Raw genomic sequence first — 22442 nt, forward strand, 5'->3', positions numbered from 1 at the left:
ATACTGTATTTATCATATACTCATAAAAGAGTAAAATCTTATACCTCAAGGGTGGCAGTAAGAATGACAGTGATTGGTGGGACTGGGTTGCCTGTATCAGGACTGTAAGTAACAATAAATCCGTCAACACTTCCTGCACCAGCTTGCCAGTTGACTGTGATTGATGATGTGGTTGATGAGCTACTTACTCCAGTCGCTTGTTGTGGCTCTACAAGATTAAATGTTTAGATGTAATAGAATATGTGGCAAACATAGAGTACAGTACTTCTGTATAACTTAAGTTTTCATTTAGCAGTCATTTGACAAAGATCTCAGTTAGAGGTCGAAGCTGAATGAGTAAGTAATTTGTTTCTTACTAGCTTTTACAAAAAAGAAAGTTATTTCATTCTTTTTTTTTTTTTTGGGAGCAGCACATCCTTTATTCTTATATATTTGTGAATTGCTAATATTTTGTTTTTGCAATGTTTGTACATTTATTTGTATTTACCAGAATGAATAAAATAAAATTTATAGAATGTAATTATTTCACGAGAACCTTCTTTCATAACAACAGAAGGAATGTCAGCTTAACAGCATGAAACATCATCAAAAAAAGATACTTTGATAAATAAAATTTAAAAACTAAATCTTTTCAAACAAGAGGCGGGGACACAAAGTTATCACGGTAGGTTAATCAGCAGCGTTAGCGTCGGTGACCACATGGTGTACCGAAAGCCATATAATTACCGTAATTAAATTAATTAAATCTTACTTGTTGCCTGTTGAATAGTGCTAGTCATTGATGATAAGTCTGCAGTAACTGAGATGGTATAAACCTCACCGGAGTCGAGGCTAGACGCTAAGTAGCTAAGCAGGTCATCTGCGACAGAGACTGACATTGTGGTAGAATCGCTGACCTTTGTTATAGCCACTGTGTATCCAGATGATGCATTGCTCCATTGTACTTCAATAGAGGATGTGGTGACTGATATGACATAGGCTTCAAATACATCAGATGTAGCTAGAGAGATAATGGTAGTTTTTTCAGTAGCAGATTAGGGTCATGAGTTAAAAATTCTGCAAAGGTACAGTTTAAAAGTCCTTGAGCAAAGGTTGTGAAAGAAATTTTGAAAATGTTTACAAAATGTAACATACATGATACAAAGGGCTCAAGCCTAAAATTAAGATTATGTAATACAGCCCACTCAGAGGATGGGTCTATATTTTAGAATTATGTTCCCTTTCTCAAACATTGGCAATAGTAGGTTTATCCAGGTACCTGTAAGTATTTACAAATGATATTCAAATTGCAATGAATAAAATTAGAATATATGAATATTTAACCAACATTTTCTTAAAAGTAAAATTATGAAAAAATGGTAAATATATTCAAATATTTAAGAAAATTCAGTATTTGCCAGCATAATGCTTTTTAAAATAATTTGAAATCATACCTGTATTCATAAATAAATCTTCCTGATCACTCAAAACCCTAAGTGAATTAGAGCCGACATATGTATTAATCTGTACAAAGTACTTAACATTTGGTGCCAAGCCATTCAAAACAATTGGGAGTTGTACATTCTTTTCAAAGTATGTTGGCGAGGGTGTTTGTCCGAGGAGATCAGCATCGTTTGCTTGCTCTAAGGCAAAATACGCTAATTTGTAGCCATCAAAGTTTCCAATAGTTGGCGCTGTCCAATCAACAGTCAACGAGGAGCTAGTGGTTGATGTAATCTGTAAAGCAGTCACTGGCTCTGGCTCTGCAATAAAAAAAAATTCAACCCACATGATTTAATTTCAATCCAACTATATATATTCAGTGCCTTGGACAACGTACACTATTTTTCGCTAAATTTGAAATTAAAATTTCCGAGAACCTGGCAACTACTACTGGGGGACTTCCGAAGGCCTAGCATTTTGCTCTACGTAATTACCATCATGGATTAATTAAACAATAAAACTAATTTATTAATGGGCACAAATATATTAAAACGGAAAATGAATGAATGTTGATATTAAAAACAATCTAAGTCTTAAGAAGCTTCTTCAATGTTTACATACAGTAATTAGCGAAAGACCATATATGTTGTCTGCTGCTGCTATAGCAAAGGTCTAGTGGCGCTATCCGCTGTGCGGTGCTCTATTTGTAACTAGCCAGCTTCTTTCTTTTAGTTTTTTTCAGAATTGAAATATGCATTTATTTATTCCTAAATAAATGTATACAGTACACTGCACAATTTTTAATTAATCAATCAATTTTACAGTATTTGTGTGGAAATGGTGATCCATATAGGAGGCTTAATGAGTGAAGTTTTTTATACACAAGACACAAGTCATGAGGTTTACAGGTTTAAACATGGATATTTCAAATTAGAATGCTAGCATCTAAGTAAGAACTACACTTCACTTCCAAGGCTCATAGAAAGACATGGTTGCAGAACATCAAGGATCACCACTAGTACATTCTGGCCGATGCCTCAGCCTTAAATAACCACTTACTTGTGTATGCAGCCACAGCATCCTCCTGTTGGAAAACACCACTATTTACAGTTTGCCATGAGAAAGAGTAAAGAGTTCCAGGAGTCAGCTGCGTCAGTGTCTCTTGTCCAGCAGTAACCGGTCCTGCATAGCTAACAGGAGATTCTCGGAGGCCCTCGTTAGGTGTGTACACCAGCTGATAATCGTTGGTGTTTTGCTCGCTGGGTTCGTAACTATAGGTTAAGGATGTTGTTGTGACGGAGTCCACACGGATGAGGGAAGTGACTATAATGGAGCAAGTATTGGTTAAAAAACAGTGCAATTAATGAATATTCAATATCTTAAAAATTTTATAAAATTGTGTAGGTACTTCATGAACAATGAAGCCAGCAACTCACTGCACCTGATGTTCATACAGACCTAGGCCCGTTTCCACCCAGCCCATTGCCACCCGGCCATATGCCAACTGGCCTTTTGCCACACAGCTTTTAGCCACCCTAGGCCCGTTGCCAACCGGCCCATTGCCACCCTAGGCCTGACTTTGTTGCAATGTTTAGCATCATAAATTTTGTAAGAAATTAGATGTTTAATAATTTTGTAACAATACAACACGTATATGTGATTATAACATAATATTTATTTTGAATAAATGTTGGGCATCTAATATATACAAGATATATGTTAAGGTTGCCAATAATTCTGTACTAGCTCTGCTCAATTCTGGTCTCCTCCACCATACATTGCATTTTGTAATTTATTATTTATGGAATTGGTAAAAAAATAACATGAATAATATATATTATCTCGATTTCGAAAAAAAACTAAGGTTTGGTGTGTTGCTTATTCTAAAGCTGTGCTTATTTGAGATGGCTGATTACAAGAGCATCTACAATATCTACTCGTTTTTTGTTTGCAATCTTTGTATGAATTTCTAAAGAGCATTTTGCATTGGTGTAATATGCTATTTTATTAGATTTTTGATTACATACATTCTTGAATTATTTAGATCCTATTCATTAAAATACAAAGAGAGAAATTAAACTATTAACTTTTAGAAGAAATGCAAATTACCTGTTGATTTCTGGATAGTAGCAGAATCACTGTCCACAGATCCACCAACAAAATGTACTTGTGATACAATGCTAATGTCATACATAGTTTCAGGAGTAAGCGCAGTTAGGGTTGCAGTAGTTAAGCCAAAGTTAACTAGCATTTCTTGTGTTTCAGTCTCTCCCGTCACTTTGTATGTGATCTGATAGTTATCAAAGCTGCCCACTGGAGGCGTCCACTGAAGATCCATTGTCGTTGATGTAATTATGGACACTTCAAAATTTGTTGCAGGATTTGGTTCTAAAATAATTAATAATAAATCAATGACAAACATATTGTTCTTAAACAACATAAATAAATTTCTCTTGATAGTTTTGTAATCCCATGGAAGTCAAATGCTTACTTGTTATTTAGGTATTATTGTGTACCAAAAATACTGAAAAATGTTTAATTGTAAATGATGTACCTCTCCTATGAAGAAGTATGGAAATAAATGGTGTTCTATACACTTATGAATCTTCTTATACAACAATTAAATAAAGTTTCATGGCAGTACATTAATTTTATTTGTAAGAACATTATGGCTTTATAAATAATTTTGTTCGAAAGATTTTTGGAGATAAGCCAAAATTGTTGCTACTTCAACATTTCAGCTGCTATCTCTGCCAGCCTTGATCGTGTGATCATGATTGCTAGCCGTGATAGTGATAGCAGTCGAAACGTTAAGGCTTATATCCAATAATCTTTCAAACAAAAATCATAACAGGTAATAACAAGGCAGCACTGCAAGAAAAACTTGTTTATAATAATGTAGAAGTGGTTGTCTCCTCAATGGGCAATACACTATTATCTATATTTATCTCTGTCTGTATTAATGGGTACCTGATAGGATGTTGTGGCATTGATTACACCAGTTTCATGTGCTGAGTGGACTATATATGGCCCATGGTACAGAGGAGACACATTGTGCTGGTTTGCTGTTACATGTTATTCAGGACTAGGGGTGACAACGCTCAAGAACATTTGATCATATTGATTTGAAATTGGTACTAAATAAATCTTTATCATTATCAATATTATTAAGATAATTCATTCAACATAAGTGTTTGCTGGCAGCCAATGCAAGCTTCACTAGGTGTCTGATTAGTGGATGATTATTACCTGTTATTAATATTATTATTTAGACTAACATGGATATACAACTACTTTAAACAAAAATATATTACTTTCATATTTATATATATATATATAAAAAAAAACTCAGCCATTGGCTGCCTATGTGCAATTTTTAATTTTTATACTGTTAAGACTAGTACGGCTCACCATATTATTTTTTATACCACAATGAATACATTTAAAAAAATTAAACTTATTATCCAGATACGCACGTGTACACGCTTCAATTTCTGTTACAGATGATATTCCTCCGATTGTAAGACGTACAGCGTAACAAACTCCAGTCGCAAGGCCTTCAAGAGTTCCTTTTGTTTCCTCACCTAATAAAAAAATAATAAATCAATAATGACTGATTTGATAATAATTGTTTGATTACTGTTTACACAATAAATTTTTGGTTATTTTAGTAAAATTAATAATAAATTGTATTGACCTGAAGTTTTATCCTAGTTAATTTTCTGAATCAAATTTAAAATACTTTTAGAATTTGGCTTCTGTTGCAAAATAAATGTCTTCCAATACCACCATCTTACCAATTCCTACAGTCATTTGTTTAGCAATAACGCCATCTAGAAGAGCTGCAACATCATACGATGTTGCTGCATTGTTGTCTGTTGCTCCCCAAACAACAGTCAGGGAAATAGTTGAGAAACTCTGTATTTCAATCTGGCCAGGATCTAACACCACTGTCAATAAAATATAAAAATTAATATCAATGTAATATTCATTTGTAAAAATAAAATTTTAAAAATGATCTCTCTCAATGGCTGTGTTATGTCATCCATTCTCATGGACAATTACATCTTACTGAGTGTCTTCAACAAGATGCTGGCTAGTGGAACAAGTAACAAGTGAGTAGAATGTTAAAAAAAAATAATTACAAATACAATTAATACCATCGAAATTTAAAATCCAATAACATTAGCCAAATTTTAAACAATTTATATTAATATGATATATCAATAGAAATATCATTAAATATTTTAATAATATGATTTACTAATAATGATTGTTATTATTTGTTTTGATATATGAATAAATATCACATAACTCCTATAGGAAAACCCACGAAAATCAGATGACATATTTCAAGTTGGGTCTTTCTGGGGATGAATTGGGCAGTACACCTCTACCTCCACAAGGATAGCAGTGAATGAAATTGACCCAGAACCAAAAATCTTTAAGGTTTAGTAGCTACCACCAGTTTAGCCGAATGAGCTGAGCTACACTCCCTTGGTAGTAATATTTACTATCATTATCGAAAAGCAGTAGTAACATATGTGCCAAAGACAAGCCAAACCAGTCACTCTTCGCAAAAATTACAAAACCACAGTAACTGAAAGGTCCACTGATTATTCTCAGATAAGGAAGTATAATACATATTCCAAGTGTTCAAATGCACTCCATCGTGTTGGGATTCAATATTTCGACATTAATTATGTCATCATCAGGAATGAAAAAAATATTTATATTTGTAATTTATTACAATGAACAATATTCTCTATTGGCAGCCCTTGGCTTAAGCCCCTGAATAAACAAATCAATTAAATCAAACTTTCTTTTCCTTCATTCTTCTTTTCATTACAAGTCATTAAATACAGAAATTAATAATAATAATTAAGAAATTAATAATAGAAATTACTTGTTGAGAAGGGTTTTGAGAAAGCACTGCTACGTATCTCTGTATCTGTTTCCTCTCCACTAACCACCGTAATAAAAAGTGTATATGTTGAGTCTTGTTCAAGCTCGGTTATAGTCATTTCCAATTCGGTAGTAATCCCAAGGTCAGTTCTCACATTAGCCACGTCTGTGTATGAGACGGCAAAACTGGTGTAATCAGATGCAGAAGCTGGAACCCATGATGCATCAACTTTGGTGGACAGTCCAGTGTTCATCACAGTGACCGACTCCACTGGAAGAGGGGCTGAAATTCAAAAAATATTCCATTATATATTAAGTTTCTTTTTAAACTTAATGCATTAACTTTTAATGTTAGATTTTTAAACTTACCAACTAATCCAGCATAATCAAAATCAATATTTAATACAATAAATTTGTAATTAATTATTATAAAATGATTTTTATATCATAGCATGTATGCAATTATTTTAATTAAAAAAAAAACTAATTGATTTCAGTATTTAATAATTCATTATTTAAGATTTAAATTATCATTACTTGTTCTAACTTCAGTGCTGTTCATTCTCAAGACAGTGGCTACCATCCTGGCTTTGATAGTGATGACATAGAGTCTGCCTGGAGTTAAATCATTCAAGGTAAAGGTTTCCATTCCAACTGGGACAGTAATGGGGACAATGTCGTCATCGTCTGTTGAAACGTGATAATCAGTTGCACCCTCAACAAATCCAAAATTATAGGTTAGGGACGTAGATGATCTGCTAAGAAGGTCAAACTGAAGTGGTTCTAGCGATACTATAAAGAAAGTATAAACAAATGTAAAATTACTTGAGGGTTTAATATCTTGTTATCATCATCTATCTATATGACACCGTAGCTTGTGTCCTTGGCTACAGCACATCCTCTGAATTGATATTTTTCAAACAAGTGATTAATCAATACCGTACTCTCGCAAATAAGTGGCCGGGTGCTTAAAATATTTTTTGCACTTCCTGAGGGGCGCTTACTCAAACAGGCGCTTATGAAAATAATTTAAAAAAAACGAGGAGTAGGACTAGGCATAGACAAATATTTAAAAAGTGTAAAGTTGGAAATATACTGTCTGTCCAAGGATCGGAGTTCTCATCTGTCCAAGAGAAATATCCTCATTTTGATACTAACCTAATAAGAATGTGTTTCCACTCAAATCATGCCAACAACCACAGTCGCAGGATTGATTGGATTATTGATTTGTTATAAAGAAAATCCTATGACATTATTGAATTAGAAGGGGGCGCTTGTTCAAACGGGGTGCTTAAGGAAATTTTCACGTTAGGAGGGGCGGATATTCGAGAGAGGCGCTTATTCGCGCGAGTACGGTATATGACAAAATGTTCTGTAGCCATGTTTTGCATAGGGTTTTCTGTCCAGCAATTTGGTACTTTCCATGCTCTGATCTTTTAACTTTGTCCAAGCAAAGGCCATAAACAAAGGTGTGCATATAAAAATATGACGTCATTCCACATATATTCAATATTAATAAATGGGTAATTAAACTTTTATATTTACGCAATTTACATTTTCTAAAGAGTTTCAAAATAACTACAGCTGTTAAGCACAAAATTACCTTGAAATGCACAAACAATCTTCAAACTCAAAATATACCATTTTGAGGGTGACAACTAAAAATGCACTGACCTCCGCAAGGTCAAATTATTTAGCGTAATGGTAAGAACTCTCAACATCACCCTCGCTACTACAAGTGCAGCCATACTGCAAACGTCTCCCTGACGTCAGTTTTCATGTTTATTTTTTTTACTTCATAATTTGGGTAGTATGATTGTATGTTTGTTTTCCATGTATTTTTTGCTTTATACTTTTTTATTATTTAATTTTCTTTAAATTATTTTTTTCAAAATCACTTCTCATTATGGCAATAAGAAAAAGCCCTATTTTCTGTTTTACAAAATAGTAAGTCCAGTTTCACCTTATTTTTGTGAGCTAGCTCTCTTTCTGTAACTTAATCCTTGAACCCTGAACTTTATGCCCTACTCAGCCCCCTTTTCTATATTCTTAGATACGCTACTACCTAACTTTAAAACCCTATTGATTAAATTACCTAATGTAGCAACCACTGTAGCTGTTTCACTGTAAAGATTTCCAGATTTGGCTGTTAGCCTGACCGTGTAGTTACGACCAGGAATCAGGCTTGACTTTATGTAGATATTGAATGCGCTTGATAGAGTTGTATCTTCAATAACGGCATTCTCATATCCATATATCTCAAGACGATACTCAGCAAACACACCCACTGGCCTCTCCCATGTGACAGTAAATGATGTATCGGTTTTTGAAGAGACATCAAGAGAGGTCGGAGGTGCAGGCTCTGAAAACAATAAGAACTGGTTAATCAAAAACGTTTAATATATTAATATTATTATTGAGGAAAGTGATTTGGGGGAGCAATTTCCATTCAATTTTAATCGTTGCTTTCCTTGTGTTTCAGCTAGAGGGGTAAAATACAAGTTATGATTTTCTATAAGATACAGGGGTTTCAGGCATTGGCCCTGTGTGCAATTTTATGTATGTTAAATGCACATACTCATTGTTAACTCTTGTCTCCTGTTGTATGCTGCCTAATTCTCAACCAGAAGGACACTACTGGAACAGTGGCGGCTCTAAGATATATTTTCTTAGGGGGCGGGGTAAGCTGTCCGACAGGGAGAATTGAGTTCGTAGGCCCGAGCTGGGAGAAGGATTTGAGAGAGGGATTCTCCTCCCAATTGAGATTTTTTTAAGAATAGAAACCTCTGGATGTCTGGAGATTGCACTCTCTGGCTGTGACAGACATGTTTTGGCTTGGTGTGGGCTTATTTTTATATTTTTTATGGTCTGACTGCCCGACGAGCCCTGTCAGACAGGGGTGGGGGAAGAGCTTGACCTGTCCGGTGGGGGGCTTAAGCCCCCCACTGCCTCCCCCAACCCCAAATACTGGACTACAAATCTAAAACAACTTACTTAGTCTTGTAGTATATGTATCTGGTTGTGGGTTAACATTGGTGACCTCTAGGGAGATAGTGTACTCTTCACCAGGTGTAAGATCAGTGAACATGGCTCGCCTTTCAAGGAGGTCCACATCCATCATCCCATCGGCAGGCACGATCGTGATACTGTAGCCCTCAAAGTCTGGATCATCTTCTGCACCACCCCAAGAGATGTCAATGCTTGTGCCAACCACTGATCGAACAAACAGAATACCTGGTCCAGGGGATGCTAAATAGATAGATAGAAAAAGTTTAGCACAGTAGATTGGCATGAGCCACAAACAAATCATTAGTTTGCGCCAATTTACAGTAGTTACATTAATTCTATCATTTGAATATTCAATTAACTAAATTTTCAACGCTTACAATACTAAAGATTCCTACCCCATTTTTACTGTGAAGACATTAACTAGATTTCACAAATAGTGAGTACATTTTAACAACCAAGCTATAACTTTAATCATGAATAAAAATATTCATACTTACTTGTGTTGGCAATGGTTCGCTCACGACCACTCTTAAGATCTCCACTTACAACGATAATTGAAAAGTAGTAGGTCTTGTCTGGGTCCAGATCAGTAGCAGTAAATGAAGTAGAATCTTTATTCAGCATCATGGTTACGGGAACTGATGTTGCAGTGTGATAGACAATTTCATAGAAGTCAAAGACCGTTGCAATGCCATCTACTAGTTCAGGCGGTGAGAACGTAACGGTTACAGAAGTGTAGTTTGCAAGAGTGTGTTCTGTCTCAAACGATCCAACAGGCTCTGGGTCTAGGAAACATGTGAAAATGGCAAATAGTATTACTAGCTGTATACATAAAATGTAAAATTTAAGGTGTAGTTTGCAAGAGAGTGTTATGTTGCAAATAATAATGATCCAACAGGCTCTGGGTCTAGGAAACAAATGAAGATGGCAATATTATTACCAGTTGAACACATTAAATGTGATTTAACTTAGATTTAAGGTGTACATTAAATGTGATTAAACTTAGATTTAAGGTGTACTTTGCAAGGGAGTGTTCTGTCTTTAACGATCTAACAGGCTCTGGGTCTAGGAAACAAATTAAGTTGGCATTATTTATAGAAGTTGAATGTCAAAATAGATCAGTTGTGATGTTTTTAGTGTATTTTTGAAATACCTAGATAAACAGATAATGGAAGAGCCTCTCTTGCCCATAAATGGCCTGAGTGTAAGTGGTAAAGAGCCATATGCTAAGCCTGTTAGCGCAAGCAAATCGATGGAGGACCACGGACAGTACAGTTTATACAACAACATACAATTTTTATTTTTACTTTAAATAGCGAAAAATATATAACTCAAAAAATACATACAAGTCCGGACAGGATTTGCGAGACTGATGTTAGTTCCGACTGCTTCAATGGTTATATAGTACATCTGCCCAGGTGTAAGGTTAACAAATTCAGCCAGCTTCTGATCAGTAACCGGCACATCAAGAGAAGAGGCAGATCCATTGTTTGGCACAGGATCGATAGTGATGCGATACATGTTAAAGGTTCCAGATGCCGAGCCCCATGTGAACCGGACAAAAGTACTGTTTATGTCACGCACTATAATCTCGGCTGCTGTTACATCACCTATGAATACAATTATGTATTTTAACTATTTACCCAGTATTCTTTAATGAATTGGAAAAATTACAACAACGAACATGGCAAGCAGAAATGGCTTGACATAAGATGACCATTAAACATAACATTTACTGTAAATAGTACGTGGTCATGAAATTTTGACAGATGTATGCATAATTGCAGAAAGTAACTAAAAATGCCATAATATATTATATTTTGATTATATATAATACTGTATATATTGTTGAAAATATATAAATAACAAAAACCAATTACACAAATCAGCAGTGATTTTGGTATTAAAAGTATAAGTGAGATACTGTACACTCCTGGATGACCAACTAGTTCTTTTAGCATAACTTACCTTCAAAATATAAATAGAATCATCCGTCTTAGTTCAGTCTATGTTTTGATGGTATTAGTGGTACCTCCACTTGCAGTGAGAGAAGGATAGTTGGACAATACCCAAGCTGAGGCAGTGGTAAACTTGGCATCGGGCCAATGTAAGCAAAAGTTACACTATACTCACAAAGGCTCAACGCAAAGGATACACTACTCAGAGTGTCTGTCCACCTTATAGGGCTGAGCTGAGGGTTGTCTTTTGAAAAGACACAATTTTTCATAAAAAGATAACAAATTCAATACAAGATATACAAAGACTAAAAAGGCTTCATGAGTGGCTTGTAAAAATACAGTTCCTTTGGTCCTTTTACTCCAAACAGGGAAGGATGAGGATTGCATACTGATTACATAGACTCCACTAAAACCGATGATTCCTCTAATTTTTCAGAGATAAATTCTGCTAAACATGTACAAATTTAATAATAATGTATTATTTTTATAGAGCTTTCCATACATAATTTTAAGGCACTCCTTTTCTATTCTTCTTCCTGTTTCAATTCTTCTTGTACAAAAATTAAACAATAATATGTTTATATGATTGCTCCATTTTAATATTACATAGTACTATAACAAGCTATAATTCATCCTATATATTCTGTTCATAAAACAAATATTTAAATACAATATATTTAAAATTAAATATAATTAATAGATAAGATTATTTAAAACCTGAACATAGTAATCCTTACTATCTTTCTTCTTCATTTATTCAAAAACATAGGCCAACGGCGTGGAGTATAAAAACAAATATTAACAAAATCAGATGCAATATTAATTAACATAGTTATTTCTTTTGTTAAAAGCAAGATAAATATATTTTGAGATTTTCTCAAAGTAAATTTGTCAGTTGACATTAAATTTATAAACTTATTTTCTGTTGGATAATTGTAAAAGTAGGCTGGTAATAACTTTTCTCTTAACTTACTATAAAAAGGACAGACCAACAAGAAGTGAAATTAATCTTCTACCTCATTACGGTAACATAATTTACATAATCTTTTTTCTAATAGAATCCCATACCATCTACCTGTCTCAATCTCAATATCAAGGATTCCTAAACGAAATTTGGTTAATAGTTGTCTTTGTTTAAAATTTGTTTAATTTGAAGTAAGTAAGTTTCTATATGAATTCTTTGTTTAAACTTTATAAAGTAACGTAACTTAGAATAGGATCTAACTGTCTTCAATAAACTTCTGTTGTTGTATGTCATGTAAACGTAATTTTATATCATTAATAAATTGAACTTTATTACTACTATCTTGCAGTAACCAAACATAACCAAAACCACTTGAGAATAATAAATTTTTAACATGTATTGCCCAACATTCTTCGTCCCTTCCCACCTTTCTTAATTGAAATAAATAGCATGGGTATGTAATTCTGTCTCTGTCTAGGTGTAATAGTCTAAACTAGTATTTTATAATATTCAATAAAACGAAAATTTTTAATGGAAATCTACCAAGTTCACTTTGTACTGCGACAGTTACGGCATTTTTCCCTACCCCCCATCATATATCTACAAAATTTATTGAGAATTGTGTCTAATATATTAACGTTTTGAAAACCCCAAATTTCACATCCAAATAAAATAATAGGCATAATTTTACATTATTAGTATTAACAATTTTTAATCTTCTGATCATTTTACATAGCCGGAGTTTTGAGCTAGGCTACTATGGAAGAGAGATAAATGGCTTCTTCTATGAATAAAAGAACTCGCTGGAAGTATGAGTTCCTGTAGGCCAAACCCAACACTGCTTTCATTATTATCCTACAGGAACTTTGGCCCATGATGTTCAACATATCGTCTCCAATGTTGTTAAAACAAGTACAGGTACAGGTAATTACAGGCATCTCAATTTTTTAATTGAATATTATGGGTTAAACTTTCTTTAATAAATTTGCTTCTGTTGAGTTGACTGTTTTCAATCATTGCTCGAACAGATTTGGTTTGTCATTCCTCTTGTTTTTACTTGTTGAGCAGTGAAATGTGACTATTTTTGAGAGATCATCATGTGGTCTTCTTATGACATAACTGGTCCATTTAAATTGTCTTGATAGAAGGTCTTTAGTGGTTTGGTGTTTGTTGTCAACTTCATTTTCTGTTGGTTGGCTTTTATTGCTACATTCGCTATCTGTCTCATTTTAATTTCTGGGTCATGTAGGTGGATGCACTCTTTCAACACCATTTCTAATCATTCGTTGAAGTTGTTTGATTCTAATTTAATTATTCCAGCTATTGTGGGTTATGACATCCATAAGTAAGGTGCCTTCAGAAGCTGGATTCTGGTGTGTAGATGGTGTGTCATTATAGAATAACTTCTTGTTATCGTCTAATGCACCTTGAATGATTATTCTGTATTGGAGTTTGGTATAGTATGAGCATTTCCTGTAGTTCTTCTTTTGACACGACAATGTACTGTAGTGCGCATAACTCGGTTTTACAATTTTTAAATAGAGTAACTTTATTTAACACAGCAATCTCAACCTACATGTCAACATCAAGAACAAGAGACAGACATCATGCCCTGCATTTTACAGTCTGCGATGTGCACATCAATTATGCTCTTACCATATTAATAACACTACAGCAACTAAATACAGTGTAAAACCAGCTTGAATATCAGGAACAGAAAAAGTAACCAGCAAATGGTCTCCAAAAAAAAACATGTATCTCGTAACACATACCAAATATTTGAGAGGACCTAATATTATAAATACATTGCTTTTATTTAATTAAATAACTCACCCCTATTGTTAGAAACAAGAAGGAGCTCTACCTTATTGGCATTAAATAAAATGTACCTTACTCTGTTTTGCATGTCTAAATACAATATCATAGGATGATTGCCTTGTCACAATCTTTGGTGTGACTCCATGCGCAAGTAATTTACTGTAGCCTTACATTTAAAAGAATCTTCTTTCCTCCCCATGTGAACCTTCAACCAAGTACTTCATCAATACTTACTATTGAATACAGGTGCAAATTTAAATTCTCAACATTATCAATTTGATCGAATCTAGGAAATCAAAAATAGGAGCAGACCCTATCCTTCATCTTAACATGCCAGCATGTTCCTGGTGAATTTGTTCCAAGTTTCTTTCTCTAAATCTTAAAGAAATTACGACTCTTTTCTCCTCAACATTCTTATCAATGCTTAACTATTTTATGTTTTTACACCATCTTTATCATTTTCAGGCTATACTGTTCTACCTAACATAATATATAGGCTACCTTAGAGCAACTTTGCCAGTGTTGCCTGTCAGAATTGGTAAGTCATCAGTCACTGATATATTGCAACTCAGTTGAAAGATATTAAAAATGGAAAGCAAGCCTGCATTTGCATTTTCATTTATCATATAAAATTACACATCAAACACAGTGGCGGACCGAAGGGTAAGTTGCAAGGTAGGCTAAGTATTGACATATCCAGGATGTGCAAGGGGCGTGCATGCCCCCCCCTCCTGAAAAAAAACTTGCCCATCCCCAGTCGCGCCCCGCCCACAAATCATGCTCAAGTAGTTAAAATTCATCGCAAATCACCTTATTTAGCGAGTTACCCCTCTCATCTAATCACCGATCCCACACCTTCCCACCCTTATCAGCTCCCTTCAATTTCAAGACCCCTACGCCACTGATGGTAGGGCCTGCTTGTAGGAAAAGTTTGTAAATACAGAATCAGATTGCGTTCTATAGTCAATATACAAATGTACCGGTATGATATTTTGAATAACTGCATGGTTGCAGTATCTTCTCTTTAAAAGAATTCCTATTCCTGTACTTTAACAAATTTCAATTCAAATAATTATAATTCAAAGTTTCTTCTATACCGGTCATATGTAGGCCTATGCAAATTTATTTAGTCATTGAGATTAGGCCTATACCTGATCGGCAGTGGAGGTCCCGATTTGTGAGAAGAAGAGTATGCACACATACACTTTGAAGCACCGCTCCCATTCCAGTGTTAAATTGGCTATTCTGACACCATCACACGGTTGTCATAATAGCAAATTTAAGCGTTGTAGGGTATGTTCCGATTCCAATTGACTCACTGAATACGTGATTGGCTGATATTGAAAACCTGCTATGCGGAAATTATAAGCAGCAGAGAGTACGATGTGATAGGCCCGACTGTGACTTATCCTAGATACCAAAGTAGGCCAAACATTAAAGAACTTTGCTATTCCAATGAACTGTACTAATCCACTGGAAAAATTAAGGTTCATATAGAAGATTCTGACTAAGAAAACGGAGAAACTGTACTACTAATTTTTTTTTATTTGTTTCAGCACTGCATACCTTGTTTGCCTTGACAGTCCGCCACTGATCAAACATGTAAAAGTGTCTCTGTACCTTAGGATATAGCTGTATGCCTAAGGATATAATATTGGTTTTCTCCAATATAATAAGGTGTTTCCAAAGTCAGTCCATTTCCTATAATTTTATATTGTTGTACTGGAACATGTGGAAATTATTCTTTCAATAAATTTGAAATATGAGGATTAAAAAAAAAAATCAATATGATATAAATTAAGTACCTGTTACAAAAGTAACTTGGAGAGGTGGGCTTCTTTCCTCATAACCACGTACTGAAGATATGGTGACAATTTCAAATGTGTAGTTTATTGTTGGTAGCAAAAACATGAAGTTGTGAAAAAATTCATTGGCCGGTAGAAGAATAATCGAAGTAGTTGGCCCATCTGCGGGAGAGTGGGTGACCTCAAAGCCACTAAAATCTCCTTCTGGAGGCGTCCATTGTAGATTGATTAATGTTGAATCGACCATGACGACGCTTGCATTAACTGACACCATACTAGGAACTAGAAATGAATAACACAGTTAACTGATAGTTAATCACCCATTTAGCCTGAATTTATATATTGGACTCTCTTTTCAGTGGCAAATCCAGAGGGCAGCAAACACTGGCCCTCCCCCAGCAGCAGCCAAAAATTATCACTCACTAAGTATAAAATTATTTAAATAAAAGATCCCAAGCTTCCAATGGGGGCATAGCCTATTATGGACCCCATAATAGGTAATGAAACATCCAAAAACCTTTTTCTCTTGACCACACATTCCGCCTCTTCGGACCATATTTTCTCGCCTGCCACTAGCGCCACCCAAGAAAAAAAAATTTTTAACCATTTTTTAAAATAAATTTTCCCCTACAAACAAGGCTATTGTAGGAGCTATGCAATTACTATGACTTTTACAATACAGTACTGTAAATGCTCGAATAAGCACCGTGGCACTTATAAAATTTTCGGAGGTTTCAGTGCGGCCTGTATTTCAGAGCGGCGCTTATAAAAAATATTGGCGTGGCACTTTACATGCCCGTTCCCATGTTACTATCTGATGTATTCCCGTAGTTCAGTAGGCCTATCAAAGTTCCTACGTCATTGTAAATAATTGTTTATAAAGAAATGCTTGTCTTTTATTACTTTAACACTGTATGCATTGTATTTAAGACCCTTTTTTTTTAAGTGTTTCATTTTAGTTTTACACATTATATACACAGTTTATATACTCTCGATTAAGCTCCGCAGCGCTTATTCAACCATTTACGGTACTGGTACATTCCAATATTTGAATGAACTTTATTATGTCATATCTATACAAAAGAAAATACATTTCGTTCATATTTGACTATACCTGTTCTCTGGTTCTTCGTGGTTGTTAAGGCAGTTCCATTGACTACGGTTTCAACTCTAATTGTATACAATCTACCAGGAATCAAATTGTAGAAATGCGCAATTTGTAAAGCTGAATTGATTATGTAAGGCCCACCATCAGCTGGTTCTAAAGAGACTGTGTAGTTTTCAAATCCGTCTTGAGATGCGTTACCACCCCAAATGGCAGTGATGTTTTTAGTGTTGTACCACAAGACGACTATCTCATCAGCTGATAAATACGCTAAATAATAAATCAAAAAGGAGAATTGACAAAAATTAATAGGTAAAAGTTCAATGGTGTGAATTGGTGATTTCTTGCTGTCCTATACCAGAGTCCAGTTTTAAATTGTTGTGGCAGCAGAATATTTTTCCATGTGACTAATTGTTGGTTGCACGCATAGCATCACACTACAGTAGAGAATACAAGCAGGCACCAGTCAACATGCTAAGTTCTGTACACAAAATTTTTTAATCTGACAAACTTGTGATTTTGCTCATGACCAAATCAACACAACTAAAGCCAGTGGACACACTGCGTTGTATAGGGGTCGGCCGACAAATTCACCTTCGCTATTTGTGTCAGCTGCATTGGAGCAGTGTGTGCTTAAGCCTCGTAATAGAGGGATTTAGCGATGGGCCTCACGTGACCTAACTTGGGTGTTGGATATAAACAATCCACTGACACAGCGATGTTTTACATGGAGATTTCTGTCACGGCCATCCCATGTTTATTGCTGTAAAGATCATCATTTTTCCCAGTAAACTACACCAAATTGATTGAAAATTAAACTTAAGAATTTTGCCTTAATATTTTGCTAATGTTGTAAAGGATACTGGCTGCAAACATTAAGATTTTTCAAAAAATGTTAGGCCTAGGCCCATGCACATCTACAGCATGGTTAGGTATACATGGGCTTCGACCTGCAAACTACACTGCAATTTTAGGGCCAGCTAAGGTTTATGAAGGATCACTTAAATTTCAAAACAAACAATCCAAGGAGAATGCTAGGATAAGTAAATAAACACTATTTTAAACAATTGCCTTTTCTAGCCATTTACCTCTCACGTTAACAGTGGGTGGTTTTTTTCGCAAACATAACATTATCTTTTCCCATGCTATCGCACTGTAATGTTGTTCATGCATACCCAAGTTAGGTCATGTGACCACCTGTAAACAGTCGTCACTAAATCCCTCTATTAATGAGACTTAGTTTATGTAGAGCACCATGTGTTTATATTCGTATTGTGAAAGAGTACGACATGTATTATGCAAGACTGTTACTAGGTTTGCTATTGGCATCGCCTGTGAGCTTTTATAAATAAAATAATATGAAATAAAATGAAATAAGATGTAATTTAAAGTAACATATTATAAAGTAATACATGGCATGATCAAGCCATACTACAACCAAATATGGGAAAATCCCATGTATTAGTCACATAAGGCTTAATAGTATGAACAAAGATTACACAAATCATTCATATTGGTAGTCTGAGTCAGATTCCTACCTGGATAAACTACCTAATTGTCTTTGTTTTTGTCGTAGGGGTGTTCTTAAAGGAACAATGGCAATTAGTCAGTTTATCCAGGTAAGTATTCACAAAATAGACTGCCTTTTTTCCCCAAAAAACACCCCTTTGAATAAAATAGATCAGTCCACAAATTATTCAACACAAAATGTATGTATGTATGTATGTATGTATATATGTATGTAATAGGATTTATATAGTGCATAATATCGAGATCTCTATGCACTGAGAGAAACGAAAAGAAAAAGGGAAAAACTAAACCAGGATCATTTCCAACTAGCTAACATGGAACAAAAAAACCAAGACACAACACATGCAGAGGAACCAGAATCACTGCATCATTCTCTTGTAGTTTAAATACTGCTGGCAAGCAGTAGTTGGAGTTGGCAGGCTCATAATTCACAGGTGCACAAATAAAACTGGCATCTGACTTGAATAACACACACACACACACACACAAAAAAACAAACAAAAAAAAACACTATAATGGGAAAGAAAAGGAGAACCAAGACACTAAAATGCAATGCAATAATTGTGTTTTTAATCTTTGCTTGAATAAGGTAAGTGATGGTCCTTCACGAATATTCAGAGGCAAGCATTCAAGAGTTTAGGTGCTACAACATTGAAGGATCTTTCACAATATGATTTAAAACAGCAAGTTGCAACATGAAGAAAAGGACGAGTCAGTCATCTAAGGACCCAACTACATTTACTCGAACGCTTGTTGATGAGGTCTGAAATGTATGATGGAGTCTGATCCTGTAATGCTTTGTGAGTGTGAGAATTTTAAAAACAATCCTCGCGTGACTGGCAACCAGTAAAGTTGCTCAAGTAGGGTGAAATGTGGTTAATCGAGATGGAAATGTTACAAGGCGAGCAGCAGAGTTGAGTTTAACCTGAAGCTTTCTAATTAACTTAGTACAGATTTGGCAGCAAATAGAGTTTGATGATATTTATGGCGAGCATAAAAGAAATTAGTGGAATAAAATATATAACGCATGATACCTGTGTCGCCTACTGCAGATATTTCGTCACTCAACACATCTTCGCTTTCGGTTAGCAACAACACCTCATATTCTCTGCTATGTGAAAGTCCCATAATGGTGTAATTGGTCTCTGTACTATTTAACCTCACATCAACAACAGTTCCTGAATCTGCTCGATAACGTACAATATATCCACTGAATATGGTCATGATATCATTGACTGGTACTGGACTATCCCATTCAACAAATAGTGATGTATATGAATCTAGAGAGTCATCAAACTCTATGTAAGCTGGACTGTTTGGTTCTGTAACAAAACAAAGTAAATAATTATAAGATGATGTAAATTAATTAATATAACAAATAAGTTACTTTGAAAAAACTCATCATCTGAAAGCACTCTTTTGTATTGAGCCTATATATGTATAGACAAAGATCTAACAAGATTTAAACAGTGCTGTCTGCAGATTGGAAATATTCACAGTGCTCTACATTGTACTATTATATAAGGTAATACATTGTTTTGTAAAGATGGTGCATTATTTATGTGATACTATTAGCATTTTGCACAGTCATACTCATTTTGGGTTTGTGCACTTTTTTATTCAAATCAGTGTACGTCACATAGGGCTGACCCAAACCATGTTTGAGTCGTGTGTTTCATTCCTGAAATCCTGGGCTGCAATGACAAGATCTAACAAGATCGAAACAGTACTGTCTTCATCATCAGCTTTACTGGATAAAGGCCAGAGGACTGGCCGAAAACTTCTTTCGAAAATAAATACAGTGTTCTATAGTCTACTGGACTTGCCTTAATTGTTTGTTTCGACGATTGATATATAATTTTAAAAACACACACGGATTTACAATGATGTTATATATGTGTGCTACTCTTTCATAAACATTTTCAGATATATATGTTAAATTAACATAAAAGTATAATCCTTTTGATTTTCCTTACTTGTTCTTTGCAGTAGATATCCTTCTTCGAAGCTGTTGTTACCTCGTAAAGTTATGTTATACAACTGACCAGGAATCAATTCAGTAAATTCAAATTGTCGGTCCCCCGAATATTCAATAGTTTCACCACCACTACCATACTCTGGTGTAATCTGTAGGATGTAGCTGTTCTCACCATTGATCTCATCCCATGTTATCGAGATGCTAACATTTGAATACGAGGTTAAGAAGACTACACCCATTCCAACTGGAACTGTAAACAAAATAATACAATTTATAGAATACAAAAATAAATAATAATAGAAAAAAGTTTTTAAAAATGTATTCACAAATCAGCAGAAATTTTGCTAAGTGAGATACCTGGAGAAACCAACTAATGCCAAAGCTTCCTTGGAAACTTTTGAACAACTTCCTTGTTTCCTTCAAGTCTGTAACATATCTCGGTGAGAAAGGTGAGGGCATTTTAATCCAGATAAGCATTCACTCATAGACTAGCAAAATCACTCCTGATTTTTATTGTCTACTTTGTGAATATTTACATGGACAGAGGTGAAACGCCTATGCGCTCTTGTGCGGTGGTCCACAGGGCCTTGACCCCTAGGGGCCCTAACCACATGGTCCTAGATCTAGCATCCTGACCTTGTTTGTTGATACATAATAGCATAATGTGTCTTTGTCATAAACTGTATATGATCATATTAATATATCCAGTGGTGAATTAAAGGGGAGAGGCCCTAAAGTTTAAGTCTGTAAGTGACATTTCCGGCCATTTAGAGGTGCCGTAATCGTAAATATTTTTACTTCAGAGTTGGTATTGACCATTTATCAGTGGAAGTCTTTCCATGGGTCCTATTAAGCATTCCTGGATTCACCACTCATACCATATCAAGATTGCAATGACAAACATAATTAAAAAATGAGAACATCTAAAATCCCACAATGAATTGGTGACCGAGACCTACTATAAAAGGCCCCCAGCTCTCAGAAAGCCACAGGGCCCCAAGCTCCATTGTCACGCTACAGTACATGGATAAACTGATAAATACCGGATTAGCACCAGCAAATAAGCCACGGAGGGCGAGATCAACAACTGAAGAAAAGGTAAATAGATAGGCAGAGAACTTAGAAACTGAGGCCTCGAGTCCAGAAAGTTTTTCAAGTATGAAAAAAACATTGTTTCAGAAAACAACCATGGTGCTTGGGGAACACTTCCAAACAAAGCTCAGGATGCAGCAGTGCAACAACTTTGTGCACATTGGCAGAGGGCAGCATTTGAAATAATTCACATGCCACACGGGGGCTACTATGCCATGAAGGGCGACAGATGAGATGAAAATGAGACTTTGATTGGACTGGACATAAGCACCAGAGCATCAACATTCTGCAGTCTTGTGAGTCGAGCTATCTAGAAAATGGCGTGGCATGATAATAGTACCTCTCCTCAAGAGCCGAACCCGCAGGATATATAATGGATGTAAACTTGGTAAAGTTTTGACACAATGCATGCAAGAACATGAAACAATAAAAAATATCTAGAATTATAAGAGATTAGATATACAAATATCTAGAATTACCTGTTCTCGCATATAAATTAGAACTTCCCTGGCTTATCCTTTCATTATCCCCATCTCCTGAAACAGTTCTGACTTCAATTTTGTAATCTGTGTCTGGTGTAAGTCCCTCTAATGTAATCTGAGTGTCTGTTACATCTATAGGTACTGGGTATAATCCGTTGTCTGGCTCATAAGTTACTCTAAAGAAGTCATACACTACATCTGTTTCAAGATTCCAAGATAAAGCAATACTTGTGTAGGATGGTGAAAGGCCATCAAATCGTCTAGGTTTCTCTGGGTCTGTAAATATTAATTTTTTTTAAATCAAATATTTTTAAAAATGTTTCCAAAACATTCTACCTCTAAAAACCTTTAAAATCACAGCATTTAAAATGCAT

General features: G+C 35.1%; 1 protein-coding gene across 1 annotated transcript in view; it reads right to left on the minus strand.

Annotated features, from left to right (window-relative positions):
• The window catches only part of LOC117104675 (tenascin-X-like), a 63767-nt gene that overhangs the window by 24749 nt on the left and 16576 nt on the right, over positions 1-22442 (minus strand). Inside the window, exons 19-36 of the mRNA XM_033245560.1 lie at positions 22066-22344; positions 20493-20744; positions 19551-19838; positions 16996-17256; positions 15882-16163; positions 10683-10946; positions 9834-10121; positions 9322-9576; positions 8423-8689; positions 6865-7119; positions 6329-6610; positions 5220-5372; positions 4899-5006; positions 3532-3810; positions 2482-2745; positions 1434-1742; positions 752-1000; positions 45-208 (exon numbers count right to left, since the gene is read on the minus strand). Of these exons, the coding sequence (XP_033101451.1) occupies positions 45-208; positions 752-1000; positions 1434-1742; positions 2482-2745; positions 3532-3810; positions 4899-5006; positions 5220-5372; positions 6329-6610; positions 6865-7119; positions 8423-8689; positions 9322-9576; positions 9834-10121; positions 10683-10946; positions 15882-16163; positions 16996-17256; positions 19551-19838; positions 20493-20744; positions 22066-22344 (4499 nt within the window). The remainder of the gene's footprint in view (positions 1-44; positions 209-751; positions 1001-1433; positions 1743-2481; positions 2746-3531; positions 3811-4898; positions 5007-5219; positions 5373-6328; positions 6611-6864; positions 7120-8422; positions 8690-9321; positions 9577-9833; positions 10122-10682; positions 10947-15881; positions 16164-16995; positions 17257-19550; positions 19839-20492; positions 20745-22065; positions 22345-22442) is intronic.

The sequence above is a fragment of the Anneissia japonica genome, unplaced genomic scaffold, assembly GCF_011630105.1.
Source record: "Anneissia japonica isolate Jap-2015-1 unplaced genomic scaffold, ASM1163010v1 scaffold287712_len2945570_cov188, whole genome shotgun sequence".
Classification (NCBI taxonomy): Eukaryota; Metazoa; Echinodermata; class Crinoidea; order Comatulida; family Comatulidae; genus Anneissia; species Anneissia japonica.